Raw genomic sequence first — 14,023 nt, 5'->3', positions numbered from 1 at the left:
AGAGGCACTAAACAAATACTTATTCAACTCACTTGAATTTATGACCGCCTCTAAGCATATGGGAACGGAGGTCTTGGACGTGTATGCTCAGTGTTTCATTGTGAAGTATGAGGCATACATTTCCTATGTGTGTTGGGATCATGCACTATTTAATTCTGTTAAATTCCTTAGAGCAAATGAGAATATTAAGGTTGGAACGTTATAAATACACCATGGAACTATTTATTTGAGAAAGCTTCCATTTCCCAATGTTGATGAAGTTTCTGGTGCCTTAAGACACATACCTTTCTGACTACAGACAACAAATCACAGGTGACAACCAAGGCAGAGAATATTATCTGTAGGTTACTTCTGGCTTTTGTCTCTATTTAACACAGCTGTGGCCATAGGAAAGCTACCGAAGGGAAAAGATAGAAGATAAAAAGCAGCAGCCGTCAGATGCAGCCATCTTGGTTACGTCTGCACGTGCCGTTCTAGTATTTTCTCAGTTCACCACAAACTAAACCTGCGGCTAAGATCCACGGAGACTGAGGACTGCCTTGGCTGAGGCAAGAAAGAATGGTTAAAATTCGATGGCTGACTCTTCTTTCACTCCAAACTGCTCTCCGGCACTTTCCTCTGCTACCCCATGCATTGCTAATTAGGAGCAGTCAACGCTGGACATGTACACAGTCCTCTATGGTAAAATTGATTATTATATTACTATGGAAAAGAAGGAAGTCATTTCGTTCAAAATATCAAATTCCACAAAATCATACGTGGCAGCTGTTAGTGGATGCATGCGGGGGAGGGGCAAGTGTGTGAAAATATCTACCCTTCAGTTTTCTGACATCTTTGCAAAGAACGTGCAACATAGAAGAAGAAAAAAGATTCCAACACATATAAGGCAGAAACCAATGAAAGCTACATGATGCATTTTTTTTGAAGGTTAAAAAATTCCCATGAGTTGGATCCATCACACACACTATTTTACACGCCATTTTACGAGTATGGGTTTGCTTTTCCACACTTGCCAGAAGAAAACCAGTGCTCCTGTCCCAAACGTGTCGAGGAGACTGTTAATTGCATCAGACAGAGAAACGAGGTGAGTCATGTTTGGTTGTGCATGAGCCTACTCACAGATCAGCACAGTCATGTCCAAATGTGCTCCCTGAACCTCACGACAGATGTTTATACACTTGCTTGCTTGCTTGGGGACTATGAAAATAGTTTTGTTTTGAAATTTAACTTTACTTAACGATACCTAATAGTTGCTGAAACACGTATTGCGGGTCCTTCAGAGGTGCTTAGAAGCAACTTTCAAGCATTCTTTCTTGGCAAAATGTCCCGTGCTTCCGAATCCTAAGACCGTGCTCCCCTCCCGGGTCATGAGCCTGACAGCGCTCGGCAGACACAAGACATTTCGAACGTTCATTTTCCATCGCTGACAAATTCCAGCAATCAACACCAAACACCTCCGCCTTACGAGACCCCCCCCCCCCACACACACCCCATCATTCATAAGGTTTCGGGATTCCGAAAATGCCCGCTCCCTCAGGTCTGATGATAACGCGATCTGTTTCCCCGGTGGCCACTCAACTTTTCTTTATAAGAGTTTAGTAACCAGAGTAAAAAGAGCATCTAGACTTGCTGACGTTGGGATCGCTGATTTCGCTGGGGTCATGGGGAGCTGTTTTAGGTCACATGTTACCCTGCCGTTGTGAATCATTTATTACAATTCTTTTTTTTTTTTTTTTTTAACAGGAGGGGGTGGGGATACAGACAAATCGCATACTCATGCACAGATGCTTAGCGCCAAGAAAATGGTCAGAAGTGCCGCCCGGACTAGAGAGTAAAAAGAAAACCCTCGATTTCCTTCTTGTGCTGGGGGGAAAGGTAGGATGATGTCATGCAACCTTACCTTTCTGAAAAAGACCCAGGCGCCTGGCATCGAACGCTCACCTGAGGCCACCGAAGCTGGGAGTCATTTTGGGCGTCGCGCATGTGCCTCCCTAGAAAATTCCAGTGACATTCTACCGGCTTTCTGCTTGCCAATCATGACAAGCGTCCACTTAAACTCTCACGAGTCTGGGAAGGGGGCAGAGAAGGGGGAATGCAGGCGAGGGAGCAAGCGACAGAGAGAGAGTGGCCCCGGTGCACACCCGGCTGGCAGGGGAGTCACATGCCGCCAGGAGCCATTCCTGCTGCATTACACATGCCGAGCTAAATGGCAAACAATATCAGTCGATGTTTATGCCACATGTTCTCAGCCTCTTCACATAACACCCAAGCCAGCTCTGCACAGACAGGCCTCCTGAGAGCGCCTCGGAAAGAGGGGGTCTTGTGCAAATCGTGCAGCCATTTTAAATAAAATTGCAAAGCCTCCCTCCTGTCCCGGTTTCCTTTCCTATGGTTCCCTGGTGGTGGTGGGAGTGACGGTGGTTTGTTTGTTTGCTTGCTTCTTTTTTTACTCTGGGTTTTCACAGGCAACGGTCTGGTCCTCAAGGTGCCCAAAAGGACATTTAGCAATGCAGCCACACCAGACAGCACTGCACACTGACTCCTGGCCAGCCAACCTCCTGAACAGCTTGCCCTTCTTGCTTTTATTTTTATGGAGCAGGAGACGGAGAGAGGTGACCCATCGTATCACCCGCCCAGTGGTAACTGCAATAATGCTTTTCAGTGGAAAAATGGACTTAAAAAAAAATGTTTATTTATTTTTGAGAGAGGTAGACAGAGTGTGAGCAGGGGAGGGGCAGAGACAGAGGGAGACACAGAACCTGAAGCAGGCTCCAGGCTCCGAGCCGTCAGCACAGAGCCCGATGCGGGGCTCGAACTCATGAGCCATGAGATCATGACCTGAGCCGAAGTCAGACACTTAACTGGCTGAGCCACCCAGATACTCCAAATGGACTGCCTTCTGCTCAAAGAGGCTCTTCACAGTGGTGATTCCCCCCTGCAGGGCGTGCTGGAGGCATTTTTGTCTGTCAGAACTGGGGGGATGCTGCTAAAACCCCACAAAGCACCTGACAGAAGCCACAAACCAGGACTACCCAGCCCAAGACATCAAGAGTACTTCAGTGGAGAAACTGCTGTATGACTAGCCTTTCCATAAGTCTTATAGAAAACAGGATACAGAACAAAAAAGAAGAAGAAAAGAAACTGAAAGTCAAGAGGTCGGGGGGGGGGGGGGCCGGGGAGGGGCTTTGCTTGAATTGTGGTTTAATTCCTCAGGAGCTTGTTCCCTTTTCTCCTCAGAAGCCACCATGCTCCTGCCACATTGTTTCCTCTTCTGTTTCCAAATCTCATGCTGTAATACTAAACAATCAAAGGAAAACTAAACCTTTGGTGAGTTTCTGAATCAAGACCAGCTGTCCATGAAGACCTTGCTGCCATGGTATGTAAAGCAGCCATCGTCCCAGTTTGTCCTGTCTGGATGGTCTGCTGTTCATCTGTGACACCCAGTATCCAACCTAATCTCCTCTTAAAACTATTCAGGAGAGCGCGCTTTTTACAAGGTAAAACCTCCCTCAAAGAGCTTACAGAAGAATGAAGGGCTAAAGCTCACTGGGGTCTCCTATTTTACTTTGACTCATAAAGGCGGGGGCGGGGGGGAGGGGTCACTGGCATCAGGAAAGCTTCTCTCTGCTAGGACTTCAGTGCGTGACCTTCCTGCAGCCCGCTCAAAAGTCGAAGCGAAAGCCGGTCATGTCTGTCCACACAGCCCATTTCCAGCTGCCCACCAGAGGCCTGTCCACTGCCCACCTGCCCAGCGAGCTCCGGGGAGAGCCCAAGGGTTCTTTCTTCCTAATATAGCCAAAGCCCACAGGCTGCCCTAAGCTTGCCTGGCTCTCTGCCGCTGACTCAGTCACAGACACCCAAAGGCGCCAGTCCCAGATCGTGACCTACAGGAACCAGCCAGCCTGGCCGCAGCTGCATTTCTGCTCCGGCTGTGGATCCCTCCCATGATACACCAGGTTTCTGCAAGGCACAGGCTCAACTCCAATCAGCAACTGCACATTTTTGCCCCTTCCTCCGTCTCTGTCTTACCTCACTATGCTCAGGACTTTCTTAGGATAGGAACTCAGTCGGTTAAGTGTCCAACTCTTGATTTAGGCTCAGGTCACGATCTCACAGTTTGTGAGTTCAAGCCCCACGTCAGGCTCTGCACTGACAGCATGGAGCCTGCTTGGGATTCTCTCTCCCTCTCTCGCTGCACCTTCCCTGCTCATGCTCTCTCTCAAAACAAATAAACGTTAAAAAAAAACAAAAACAAAAGAGTTTACTGAAAAGCACTCCACTATGCACATCTCCCCAAACCTAAGGAGGAGAAAAGTCAGTACTTAGAATGAGCCCTTCTGATTGTGTGATTACCCAGAGATTAGGACACAAAGCCTGGCCCCATTTGGAAATGAAGAGGCACAAAATGACCATCACAAACTGCAATGTAATAGGTGCATGGTGAGCACTTACTGTATACCAACACTGCCAGACGAGGAGGGAGGGAGGAACATAAGTTGATACTGACTGTGGATGCACAAGGTACTGTGCTACCCATCCCACATACTCTCTGGATCATCAGCAGTCTTTTTCTTTTTAATTTTTTTCAATGTTTTTATTTATTTTTGAGACAGAGAGAGACAGAGCATGAGCAGGGGAGGGGCAGAGAGAGAAAGGGAGACACAGAATCCGAAGCAGGCTCCAGGCTCCGAGCTGTCAGCACAGAGCCCGATGCGGGGCTCGAACTCACAGACTGTGAGATCATGACCTGAGCTGAAGTCGGACGCCCAACCGACTGAGCCCCCCAGGCGCCCCTGGATCATCAGAAGTCTTAAAAACTTAAGATCGCTATGCCGACTTTACAGTTGAAAACAATGAGGCTCCAAATGCGTCACTAACCCAACGTCCCAAAGTCAATATGTGGTCATTTGAAACAATCTACTTGATTCTAAAGGCTGGTCCTTCCACTGAAACATCCCCCAGGGTATGAGGTGAGTCAGTGTACACAACAGAGTGAAATAAGATGAGTGCTGCAGGTAAGTGTGTGTTCACGTCTAATAAGAGCAGGACTGGCTACAAATATGTGGGGCCTAGTGCAAAATGAAAATGCAGTGTCACCGTTCAAAAATTATTAAGAATTTCAAGATGGCAAGAGCAGAGCATTAAATTAAGTGTAGAACCCTTCTAATAAAAGGGCCCTCATGTGAACACGTGCCCGTGTAGCCAGTCCTGAAAGGGAAGGAAGAACTCTGAGAAGTAGGGGGCAGGGGGTGGGAGCCACGTCACCCGTCCACAGTGACAGCAGCAGAGCACCACAGCCCAGGACCATCTGCTGGACACCCAAACCTGTCCCTGTTTCCTTTGGCCATTCTTTCTCCTGCTACAGAGCTCGTATCAATGCAAGGTCATGGGAAGGGGCCAGGGTGGAACTTGGGCTGGAAGAAGCAGGAGGCAAATCTGGACCAAATAAATAAAACTATTCCTTATGATACTGTTTCTTGAAGTGACATGATGGAAAGGGATCATTTGGCCTCCAGCCCTGGGGAGATGCCCCAAAGCAGGTGGCAGAGTGATCCTCAGTGGAAGGTGGGGAGGAAGTCATACACAATAACATAGCAAGAGACCCAAGAGGCAGGGATGCATAGCCAGCTGATGTGTGAGGAATGAGGGCAGAGAAAGGTTGAGAACCAGTGAGTATAAGGAACACTCAGCTGGAACTGGAAGCGTGGGGTCTGCGCCTGGCTTCCTCACCAGCTCCCTGTGTCACCTCCAGCCAGTCACCAAGTCCTGGTGGTTCAAAACACTCCAGGGCCAAGTACGCAGGAACTTAAGGGTATGCCAGGTGGCCATTAAACGTGATGCTTACTATTCACTTACTCTCTAATGTTAAATTAAAAACCAGCACACAAAATTGTTTCTATATTATGGTTACCAACATGTAAAAGGCAAAATAACCCTTAGGTAGAAAAAAACAAAACAAACCACAATTACAGAGCACATCAAAATGGGGCACCTGGGTGGCTCAGTTGGTTGAGTGTCTGACTTCGGCCCAGATCATGATCTCACAGTTTGTGAGTTCAAGCCCCGCATCAGGCTCTGTGCTGACAGCTGGGAGCCTGGAGCCTGCTTCAGATTCTGTGACTCCCTCTCTCTGCTCCCCCCCTTGCTCGACTGTGTCTCTCTCAAAGCTAAATAAACATTAAAAAAAAAATTATTTTTAATGTTAACAGGGACAGTCGTGTTTAGATAGCAAAACCTGGGTAACTTGTTTCTCCTTTTGTAAATGTTCCAGTATTTCTTTAACAAACATGTTTATTGTTTAGAAGTAATTTTTTTAGGGAAAAATGAATTCAGTTGGGCTGATGATGCCCCATCTAGCTTATAAGGACCTTCAAACGAGGCCCCTTTTGTTGTTGTTAACACAGCCCCTTTGCCACAGCAGGCACGTCTCTCCTGGAGAGCCATATGCCAAAAGTAAAGGCAAGATATATGGGAAATGAGGCATCTACGCAAGGCAGGGCCATGTTCATCCTCTTGTGAAAGCCAAAGCACATGACTCAGATAGGTTTTCACACCTGTATTCCAGGAAGGCACCATGTACAAAGCAGGCAGAAGACGCCAGCATGTTGTTCAGGGATAAACAAAGCTATGACCTCAGACTTCTCACCAGAGAGATCAAAGTCATTAACATCAAGCCAGTTTTTTGGTGCACATCACAGTTCAAAGTCAACAGCCTCTATACTTCCCTTGCCTGCCCCCAAACCACTGCTGGTCTGGGGGCGGGGAGGAGGAGCTGAGTTACCTGTCGTCAGGTGGACAGAGGGGAAAAGGCAGGGTCACCGAACAACCCCAGAAGTGGGCTTTGGTCTCTAATTTAACATTTCCATCTCCGTGGCTCAGTTTTATATACTTTTCAGGGCAGTGCTAAGTAATTGTGTTGTCTTTTGGATATGCAAATTCAAGATGAGTGCTAACCAATGAACAGTCCGGGTTGGCCCAGGATTACAGGCTGTGTAGCTGGGCCTCCCCTGACCTTCAGCACACTGAGCCAACAGTGGCTACCTCGTCTGTGTTTCTCAGCTGCGAATCTTGCGGGAGCCAATCTCTGCCCACACCGGATGGGCTGAAACTATCTTTCAACCACCACTTTCCCCTTATAACCAGGGCTGACTATGCCATCTTTAGCAATGGGGGGAGGGGGGAGGGGACGGGCAAAGAAAAGTTAAGCCAGAAATAAAGGGGGTTTCAGGCCTCTCAGAGGGATGGAAGGCAGTGAGTGACCCCTTGACAGAGCAATGGTAGAGGTTTCAGTCTCTTGTCACAGTAAGATGCAAGGAGAGAACAAAGACAGGATTCGTTCCCAGAAAGAACAAGCTTGGCCTAGTAATGGCTATATCCTGCATAGACAAAGGCCAGCCACAACCCGTTAGCAGAGGAAACCAGTCAAGAGTTGTGAGTCACACAATGTGGGAATGAGCCCTTCCTAGAAAAGGAAGCTGGCTCTTTGTTGAGCAAGGGTTTTAATTCCCTTCTGGGTAACTGTTGTTCCTTGGTAGGTCCTCCAGGGGCCCCCAAAACAGAAGCAGGAAGTATTTTTAAGTTTCCCAGATTTGCTCTTTAGAGACTTGAACATAGCTTCCAGACATAAATTCCATGCTGGGTTCTCAGGGTGACTGTATCCTCAGGACCTCTGCACAATCTGTTCCCTCTGCCTGAAAGTCCTTCCTCCGGACTTGCACTGTGCAACAGGGTAGCTATTAGCCATCCGTACCTTTTCAATTTAAGTTATTAATATTAAATGCAATTCAAAAACTAATTCCTTAGTCATACTGGCCACATTTCAAGTATTTAATAACTATATGGGACCAACGGCTACCCTACTGGATAGCACAGTACTCAGTATCTCCAGCATTCAGAAAGTTCTACCAAACAGCATTGCTTCAGATTTTCAGTGACTGACACCTTCTCAACCTCAGGTCTCTGTGCTACTGTCATCCTCCCAACAAGGTCACCATAGACCCATGGGAACCTAAAGAACATATGGTGACTCCCTGTCCCCTGATCCTACCTTTATCACTACCTGAAATTACCTTGTTTGTCTCATGCTTTATTGCCTGCCCCACCCCTGGAATATAAGCTCCATGAGAGCAAAGAGCCTGTCTGCCTCTTTTATTGTTGTACATCCAACACCTAAAACAGTATCTGGTACAAACAGAAGCTCAAGTCAATATTGTTCAATAAACGACTTATGGTAGAGTCTACTCCATCACTTTGGGATCAGAGGACACCAGCTACTCAAGATAGCTGCAACGTATCTTCCCACGGACCAAGACGATATGTAAGCCTGTGTCCCATTTAGGGCATTTGGGGTTCTGGGGGTTGTGGAAGCACGTAGGTAGAAGCAGGGCAGTGGAAACCCAACTTGGTCCTGATTCTCTTCCCAGAACACCAGTTGCCTTTCATCACCTCCATCAGTCTGTCAACAGGGCTGGGCCCAGCTCTTACACTGTCCTTGTCCTCTGCTTTTGCAAAAGATCAAAATACCCTCACACATAACATTAGACCCTCTCCAACACATGATCATTTTTCCTCCACATGCATATACAGAATTAAATGATAGGATGGGATCTTAAGTTTAAACAGTTGTTGGTATTTTAATACTCTGCATACTCTGTGAGTGCTTTCTGATGCCATCCCTGGAATGGGAGGAGGAGGGGGAGGAACCAGTCTGCCACAACTTTGTTTTGCTATTAACTTCAATTACAATGTGAATGACAAGAGTATTACATTCAGCAAAACATGATCCCCATGGCTGAACACCAGAAGAGCATAAAGGTATAAAAATTGGAAAACATGCCACATGTCACACGCTATTGAACTGTCATTACAAGCTGAGTACAAAAGTCGCCCTGTCAGAGGAGCTGAGCATGGAAAAGGAGCATTCACAATGAAAAGAAAATAATAATAATAAGCAAATAGAAAGCAAAAATAGGAGCAGGTAGAATCTGCTCAGAATCAAACTAAGAAAGACTTCCCAGAGTCAAGGCGGTTGGAAGCTTGCCAAAGAAGAGAGGGCAGTTTGGAGAAACTTCAGCAGTGTAGCCTCCAATTCCTGCTAAGGAAACAAACGTGATTTTAAGCTGGTTTCCTCTTCAAGGCACACGTGGCAATTGTTTGCTGAAACTCGAACTGCTCTCTTAGTGCCATTAGTTAATAAACGTACCAACCTTGGGGCGCCTGGGTGGCTCAGTCAGGTAAGCGTCTGACTTTGGCTCAGGTCATGATCTCATGGTTCATGGGTTCAAGCCTGCTTTGGATTCTGTGTCTCCCTCGCTCTCTGCCCCTCCCCCAATCGCGCTCTGTCTCTGTCTCTCTCTCAAAAATACATAATCATTAAAAAAATAAAATAAAATAAATGCACCAACCTCGCTTATGTAGGAACATTACAGGACAATGAGTTTTGAGAGAACTGGCAAGGAGAACAGCCACGTTTTATTAACGAAACTCCAATGTCCATTCTGAAATGATTTATAGGAAATTATATCTACTCTGATGTATAAATCGTGAATTAAGTTTTGTTTCTTTGGCCATGACTGCATGAAGCCTCGTGATAAGCAGCAGGCCTGGTTCCCAACTTCAGGCTTTCTCCTCCTTGTCTTTTGCCGAGTCTTAAACAGAGAAGCACAGCCACCTTTGTATCCTGACCAAGAGATGGTCCTCCCCGAGGTGGGAAGGCCGCTCTCACTGATGTAAGCCCAGATCTGGGAGGGACACTCACTGAGGTATATGGAGGGCAAAGAACACCAGGCAGATCAGCCAAATCAATGGAATGACAAACATCACAGTTCACAGCCCCGGGGCCCCTCTAAATCTCAGTTTCTCTCTTAGGTCCTTGAGCTCTGTCTGCACAGGACAAGATTATAATCATTCTGATGGCAAGGACTCTACAATAACCAGCACAGTGCATTCCACAGAGTAGAAGTCCATTAAATGTTTTCCGAATCAACAAATGACTTACACGGTTTTCCTCATGTTGATTATAATTTCAGAGGTTTCTATCCATATTTGGGATGGAAGAACCAAGGGATCAAAAACTCATTCTTGATATTCAGGATCTAAAGTTTTAAAAACTGGATCCAAGGCCAACTAGTCAAATCGTGATGGTGAGGGTGGGCCAAAGACTGGACTCACAAACCTGGCCCAAGTGCACCCACTTATCCATGGCCAGAGTCAGGAATCTTCCTTCATTGTCACAGACACACATTGGCGTGCTATAGCCTCAGGCCATGAGAGAAGAGGCTGCTGACTAATGCTGTCTTACCGTCTGAATCAAAGCCAGCTGCCCTCACAGCTGGCCCTAACTTGAAGCGGCTGGACCTTGGCCACCACAGGGCAGCCCAGGACCCGGTTAAGGTTGTTGGGAAACCAGCTAAGAGTGGTTTTCCTTCGGTGGTTATTTTTTCAAGGCAAGGATGCAAGTCATTAGCCAACCAACTGAAGTTATTACCCCTTTTGAGGAAGGGACAGTGGCGCATCAAGCAAGATGGGCTCTTCAGTTTCATCCATCGCAAGTCTCACACCCTGGGGGCACCTGGGTGGCTTAGTTGTTAAGCGTCAGAGTTTGGTTCAGTTCATGATTTCACAGGTCATGGGTTCAAGCCCCGCACAGGGTTCCCCACTGCTAGTACAGAGCCTGCTTGGGATTCTCTCTCTTCCTCTCTCTGCCCTTCCCCCGCTGGCATGCTCACATGTGCTTTCTCAAAATAAATAAATATTAAAAAAAAAAGTCTCACACCTTTTTACCCCCAAAGTCTACACCAGATCAGTCTTCCAAATGGTTACTACTAATCTATTAGAACAAATAAAAACTTGTGGGCCTATATTCCCTTGATGTTTTTTTGCACTGTAAAGTTCCTACAGGCAAATATCATAGCTGTGAAAGACAAATGCGTAATTTTATAGAGTAAAAGTGTAAGAACTGTTTCTCATGAGGCAGGTTAGGTAGTGGGTTATTCGGATAAATCCTCTGGCTGAAAACAACTCTGGATAAATCACCTGAAGAGCAATGAGGAGTTGAAAGGACAGCGCAGTCCTGCCAGGTCAATTCTGGAAAGGAGTTTGAACCCAAAGAGGCCAGACGATTATTTGAGCGCCACGGTTGTTTTTGCCTTGGTGCGGAGCACATTCAATGTAAAGACTTACAGCATACCTTTCCCTGCAGTAAGTTGGGCTCTGAAGGGCTGCAGTCTCAGGGGAACCAGATGGACCAGAACTAATCCGTCACACCTCCTGTTCCTCTCCAACCCCATGGGCCCAGGAAGAAGGCTGCTCTGTACCTCGGCAGAGCAGAAGGAAAAGTAAGGGAGACAAAATAGTCTTGAGAAGATGTGACCACAGACCCACCCTCACGCACATTTCACCCAAGGAACATACAGCAGAAATGAGTCTGGTTTAAAGTGGTCCCCAACTTGTGCCCCTAAAAGGCAGCCAGAAGGCAGAAAGTACATTTATATTCCAAGCCTCAAGGAATCTCCACAAATACTTTTTAAAAAAAAATTTTTTTTTTTCAACGTTTATTTATTTTTGGGACAGAGAGAGACAGAGCATGAACGGGGGAGGAGCAGAGAGAGAGGGAGACACAGAATCGGAAACAGGCTCCAGGCTCTGAGCCATCAGCCCAGAGCCTGATGCGGGGCTCGAACTCACGGACCGCAAGATCGTGACCTGGCTGAAGTCGGACGCTTAACCGACTGCGCCACCCAGGCGCCCCTTCAAATACTTTTTTTAAGGGCAATAACCAGCCAAACAGTTAAAGATAACCAGATGCATAGGGAATAAGCAGCATGAGGAGGAACCAGTATAAATAACTGAGCACAGAAACATACCTGGACAGGCTTCAGGTACAGACTTATTAAGTTTATATACGCTTACCACATGCAAAAAGGAAATGACAAGTTTGTAAATATCAGCAGGGAAGGGAAAAAAAATGTAAAAAATTGGGGCGCCTGGGTGGCTCAGTCGGTTAAGCGTCTGACTTCGGCTCAGGTCATGATCTCACAGCTCACCGAGCCTGGAGCCTGCTTCGGATTCTGTGTCTCCCTCTCGCTCTGCCTCTACCCTGCTTGTGCTGTCTCTCATAAATGAATAAATGTTTTAAAAAATGAAAAAAAAAAATAAAAAATGACCCAGGAGATCTGGAAGAGAATCAAATGGAACTTGTAGAGAGGAAAAACTCAGTAACAAATTAAAACCTCCATAGAAGTGCCTGGCAGCAGGTTAAAAACAATAGAAGAGAGAATCAGAAACCAGAGGTTAGATCAGAGGAATCTTTCCTGAATACAGCCCAGAAAAGCAAAGATGTGGACAGCGCAGGAGAGTGGATTTACGATGTGGAAGACACAGTAAAAAGGTCCAACACACATTTCACGGGGTGGGGGCTGAAGGGGGTCTCTGAAGAGGAGGAGAGTTAGGACAGGACGGAGATAATACTGAGGAGATAAACTGAGGATTTTTCCAGAGCTACTGAAAAACACCACGAATTCAAAAGACCCGGAAAAGACTAAAAAGAATAAGTATAAAGGAATGCACACCTAGACACATCACAGTGATCAAAAGTAAGAGTAAAATCTTTTTTTTAAGTGTACTTATTTATTTTGAGAGAGAGGCAAGAGTATAATCTTAAAGAAATAATATAGATTACCTTAAAACAAACAATGGTAAGGCTGAGAAATGATGTCTCAGCATCAAAAATGGAAGCCAAAAGACAGTTGGATCATATATTTAATATGCTGAAACAAAATAATGACCAACCTATAATGTCATATATTCCCAGGCAGAGATAAATAATGGCCCCCAAAGACAGCCGGGACATCATTCCCGGAACCCGTAATGTTACCTTATATGGCAAAAAAGCCTTTGTAGCATCATTAAGTTAAGGATCTCCAGTTGGGCAGATTATCCTGCATTACGTGGGTGGGCCTGAAGGGCAGCCACAAGTGTCATCACAAGAGACAGGCAGAGGAAGACGTGACACAGAGGAGAAGGTGATGTGAGAGAAGAAGGCAGAAATGCGAAGATATTACAGTGCTGGCTTTGAAGATGGAGGAAGGAGCCGTGAACCAAGGTAGGCAAGAAATGTGGCTCTGGAGGCTGGAAAGGCAAGGAAATGACACTCCCCCAGAGACTCCAGCGGGGGTGGGGGGTGGGGGTGGGGGTTCAAAGCTCTGCTGACACTTGGATGTTAGCCCAGGGAAGCGAATTTCGAGCTTCTGGCCTCCAGGACTGTGTGAGAATAAATGTGTGTTGTTTTAAGTCACCAAGCTCATTGCAGCAGCCACAGGAAACAAATACAACTGCCAAAACCATCCTCCCACAATGATGGCGTTTTCAGGACCTCCCGAGCATACGGAACCTGAGAGGGCTCCCGACCAGCAAAAGAAATTCTACAGGTTGTCTGTCAGGCAGGTGGAAAGTGATCCCAGATGGAAAACTCGCAACACGAAAAGGAACGAAGAGTCAGGACAGTGAGGAATGCATGAACTCAATCAACAAATGTTGACTGGGTAGGACAAACTATTTGATGTTCCTTAAGATACACAGAATTAGGGGGCGCCTGGGTGGTGCAGTCGGTTAAGCGTCCGACTTCAGCCAGGTCACGATCTCGCGGTCCGTGAGTTCGAGCCCCGCATCGGGCTCTGGGCTGATGGCTCAGAGCCTGGAGCCTGTTTCCGATTCTGTGTCTCCCTCTCTCTCTGCCCCTCCCCCATTCATGCTCTGTCTCTCTCTGTCCCAAAAATAAATAAAAACGTTGAAAAAAAAAATTTAAAGATACACAGAATTAAGATACACAGTAATGAGAGAAAACAAGGTCGGAGGGGTAAGTGTTCTTAGAGTGTTCCAAAGACCTGGTATTACCCCGTGGGAAATGAAAGTTTGGACGAACTTTAAGTACAAATACTGTAATTCTTAGAGTAGGAAGAGTGTGTGACTTTCCTAATAGAGGGAAACAGGGGTGGTAAAGCTACAGACAAAAGTAAGGAAGTTA

At 46.4% G+C, this 14,023-nt stretch overlaps 1 protein-coding gene across 6 annotated transcripts in view; it reads right to left on the bottom strand.

Annotated features, from left to right (window-relative positions):
• RBM20 (RNA binding motif protein 20) overlaps positions 1–14,023 on the bottom strand; it is a 197,392-nt gene that overhangs the window by 70,514 nt on the left and 112,855 nt on the right. Inside the window, exon 1 of one of the 6 annotated variants that reach the window (XM_040486408.1) lies at positions 1,901–2,231. The exons of the other annotated variants lie outside the window; for them this stretch is intronic. Coding sequence (XP_040342342.1) covers positions 1,901–1,983 — 83 coding nt within the window. The 5' untranslated portion in view covers positions 1,984–2,231. Of the gene's footprint in view, positions 1–1,900; positions 2,232–14,023 lie in introns of those variants that run through there. 6 annotated transcript variants of the gene reach the window in all.

This window comes from Herpailurus yagouaroundi, unplaced genomic scaffold, assembly GCF_014898765.1.
Source record: "Herpailurus yagouaroundi ecotype Mexico unplaced genomic scaffold, PumYag 163, whole genome shotgun sequence".
NCBI lineage: Eukaryota > Metazoa > Chordata > Mammalia > Carnivora > Felidae > Herpailurus > Herpailurus yagouaroundi.
This window is presented reverse-complemented; position numbering and strand designations above follow the sequence as displayed.